The sequence below is a fragment of the Fragaria vesca genome, linkage group LG1 (assembly GCF_000184155.1).
Source record: "Fragaria vesca subsp. vesca linkage group LG1, FraVesHawaii_1.0, whole genome shotgun sequence".
Taxonomy (NCBI): Eukaryota; Viridiplantae; Streptophyta; class Magnoliopsida; order Rosales; family Rosaceae; genus Fragaria; species Fragaria vesca.
Window position 1 is genome coordinate 18,840,182 of NC_020491.1, and position 3,844 is coordinate 18,844,025.

The following is a 3,844-nucleotide window of genomic DNA, read 5'->3' on the forward strand; positions in this document are numbered from 1 at the left end:
AGGTTTTACTCTCTTAATTCAGAGCGACTATTTGTCCAATCTTTTACTGATTGGAAGTTTGTTTACATGCTAAGTTTTTGAGACTCTTATTGCAATGAAAAGGAAAGTTTGTGACTCAGAACATGTCATGGGATAACAGGTTAAGGGGTTTTAGTTTTAAATGTCAACTTATTTTCAGAGTGAGCAACGATGTACAAGACTACTAGTTGTCAATCATAAAGACTACTAGTTGGTTGCAAGATCTATGCTTGTAGTAGAAGGTTCTTTTCATGTTTTTCTGTGGTACTGTTGTGTTTATGAATAACAACTCCGGTCATTCTTTTCAAATAAGGAATGGGGTTTAAACTGATGCAATGATGCACTATATAGTTGAGCAGATGCTGAGTTGAGAATTAGCTCAACAACATAACAAGTTTTATTTCCTTCTTCAACTTAGCGTTTTCATCCTGATCCTCTGGTTAATTTTGCGTTAAATTTTGATGGGCTTGTACTGCTTCAGGTTGACCATTTTGTTGCTCGGTTAACTTTTATTTTTATTTTTTTTAAATCTTAAAACAACGAGGCAAAGTATGTCTGCAGGGAGGAGGATACAAGATTAAGTGGATAAGAAAAAAGTTTAATTTTGTTTTTCTTTTGGAGTTTGGGGCCATGCTTTTGATGTTTACCCTTTGTATACTTATTAATTTTCAGTGTACTTGTTCTCCATTACTAATGAACCTTGTTGAAAGTTCTGGACAGTGTAATTAGTGAGTCTCTCGGCATTAAACTCATAATTTTTTTTGTTTTTCTTTTGGTCCGGAAAATGTCAACAAGATGTAAATCCCCACTTTGCGCATTATAGTACGTGGAAGTTTCAATCTATGATTATGAAGCTTGCTATACTCTTCTTTATCTTCTTGTTATAGATTGCTTGCCTCTTGATGAATATAGATTAGTAATTTAGCATGTAGCTCAAGGTTGGTGCTAATTCCACCACAATCAAATTGACAAACATGAAGAACAACTTTGCTGATAACATTGGCATCCTTTAGATGCTGATAGGTTAATTTCGATTAGCTTTGTGTTCTGTCAAACTTAGCATCTAGTGACATTGTATTCTATCTTTAAGGGTGCTTCTCGAATTACCCTGTCATGTTAGTAGATATGTACTTTTTTATATGTTGTTTCAGATGTTTGTTTTGACTTGTTTCCTTGTACTCTCTATATTGATAGGTGGTTATCCCTCTACATCAGCTCAAAGCAGTCAATCCTTCATCAAGCAGATCCAATCCTGCTGAAAAGTACATACAGGTTATCTCAGTTGATAACCATGAATTTTGGTTTATGGGCTTCTTGAATTACGATGCTGCTGTGGAATGCCTACATGGAGCTCTACAAGCCCGTAGCTTATCTGTGTGATAATTTCTGTTGTGACGGGCATTTTCCTCTATGTTCATCGTAAGATGTTATGTAACTTTGAACTTTATAGGTCAAATTCTTAACAATGCGACAATTTAGCATTTGATGATGTATGTAATTCTTTTGAAAGTGATCAACAGTGAATTTAGAAGCTCAATATGGTATACATAAGGATTCAGACTTACTGCTTTGAGTACATATTGCTACCCTTTGCTAATACACAAAGTTATGCGTTCTTCATGCAAATGTGCAAGAAATTCTTCCAGATTTGTGCAAGTGTTGTATATAAGAAACTCATGCATCACAATCAGCCTACAAAGGATGCAAATGTGCAAGAAATTCTTCCAGATTTGTGCAAGTGTTGTATATAAGAAACTCATGCCACAACAATCAGCCTACAAAGGGCAGTCGCACAGATGAAGGCAAAAAAAATGTTCATGGAGTTGAATTTCCAGGCATTTCATTATGCAAATTCTAGAAGCTTTGCTCTTAAAGAACAAGGTCACAAAGAACTACTTTTCGTTGGACGGAGAAATCCTGTGGGCGTCGCAGCGGTGGAGTTGCAGGTCGCAGCTGCCTTTACCGTCCCGGGCGTCCCCCATTTACCATTCCTAGGCCAGAGGCCGAAAAGCGTGGTTAATGTGGGAGGGTATATGCTTTTCTATCCTTCTCTTTTTAATGATTCCGCAAATCCTAGTTTGATCTCCTAGTTATTGGCTCTATACAAATCACAAGTATTGGCAACTGTTTATAAACATGCTTAGACAGTAGACACATTGATTAGATTGACTAGAGTTGATTTTACTTGCACGCGCAAGTGTCAATTTCTTGGGATTTCATCCCCTAATTCGATCTTAAAAAGTGAGGTTAAAGCAATGCAAAGATGCAATTACGCATTGGACAAATTAGTAGTCTCAGCATGTCCACTTCACTTTAGCCGTCCAAGTGAGAAATGGTTATCGTATAGCTTGATTAGCTTCTCAAATATTTGATATGCTTGATTGATAGTGTTTCTGATTTTATCCAAAACAAGGTTGTGCTGGAGTTGGGAAGGTGCCAGTGTTTAATTTCGTGCGAAAGAGAATCGAACTATTTCATTCATGAGTGATGAGAAAGAATATTAGTCTCCAATAATGCTTGTTCTATAGTCGTTGGGTTTGCAATCACCTTTTGTATATATATCTTTCGAGTTTTGTCACGTCTAATCATACATAAGACTATATCTAATCTACGTATCATATGTTTGCAAGCTCTTCAGAATGGCTTTTTCCAAGCTCTCTACAAGAATTTAAGCGTGTGGAGATTCCAAGCTTTTCATCAGCTATTTTGATGGCTCATGTGATATCTCCTACTGTCTGCACTCTGCATACGGCACACCCGCATCAGATATCAAAGAGCTGGCTTCCAAGTTTGAAGAGATTTTATGTCGGTTTATTTCTTTCGTGAAGCGAATTACCTTGTCTCACCCCCAAAACTACTGATATACATTGAAATTATTAAGCATCGAAAGAAAAAGCTTGTTGACCGAAATTTTTGGGGTAAGGCTATGGTGTATTTAAAAAAAAAATATTTTTATTAAATAACTAACATATATATCAGTGGGGTTTTTCCTTTAACTTATGACTTCAAAGTGGTTGGTTAAACCACCTAACCAATTAGTCCATGCTCACCGATAGGCTACGGTATGTTAATGCATGTCATGTATCAACTTTGTCATAAAGTTGTAAATTGAGTTCTAATAAAAAAAAAAAAAATTAAATAACTCACACAAGTTACATATGTCAATGAAGTTTGAATTCATGATTTCAAAGTTGGTTAAACTATCCAACCAACTAGTTCATGCTCACCGACAGGCTACGGTGTGCTAATGCATGACTAGGGCCGGTTCTGAGCTTTATGATGCCTAGTGTGAAATTTTTTTGAGTGCCTTATCACCCTAAATAGGCATTAGTCATCAGAATGAATTTGTAGTTTCAAGTTATTGACTAAATGTTCACCATAAACATTTGTCTTTTTAACAAAATATCTATCTAAAATCCATGTTAGGATTGAATAAATTATTTTCTTTATTTTCCAACAAAATCAAATAAGCAAGCCAAAACACTAAATTTATTTTGATATAAATACTTAGGGCATAGATAGTAAAACCTAGAAGCATCGTTGCACCTAATACAAATACAAAAATTCAAGTAACCCAATATGTATCAAACTAATTTAAAGAAAATCTCTTGATTCCAAGTTATAGGAGAGACCAAAAGACGGTACGTAGAATATTAACTGGGGTGGGTGCACCTAGAAGAAGAAGAAGAAGAAGAGACCATGTTTGCAACAGTTTGCGTGTTGCAAATTTCATTAATATTCTAGTTTATATGTATAATTATATATATATTAATATACATAACTATATATACATCCAGCCCCCTTCCATTGAGGGATCCTTATTTTT

General features: G+C 35.4%; 1 protein-coding gene across 1 annotated transcript in view; it reads left to right on the top strand.

Moving 5' to 3' along the window:
- The window catches only part of LOC101305795 (GLABRA2 expression modulator-like), a 3,208-nt gene extending 1,641 nt beyond the window's left edge, over positions 1–1,567 (top strand). Inside the window, exon 4 of the mRNA XM_004288413.1 lies at positions 1,213–1,567. Within this exon, the coding sequence (XP_004288461.1) occupies positions 1,213–1,398 (186 nt within the window). The 3' untranslated portion in view covers positions 1,399–1,567. The remainder of the gene's footprint in view (positions 1–1,212) is intronic.
- Positions 1,568–3,844: the final 2,277 nt, after the last annotated feature.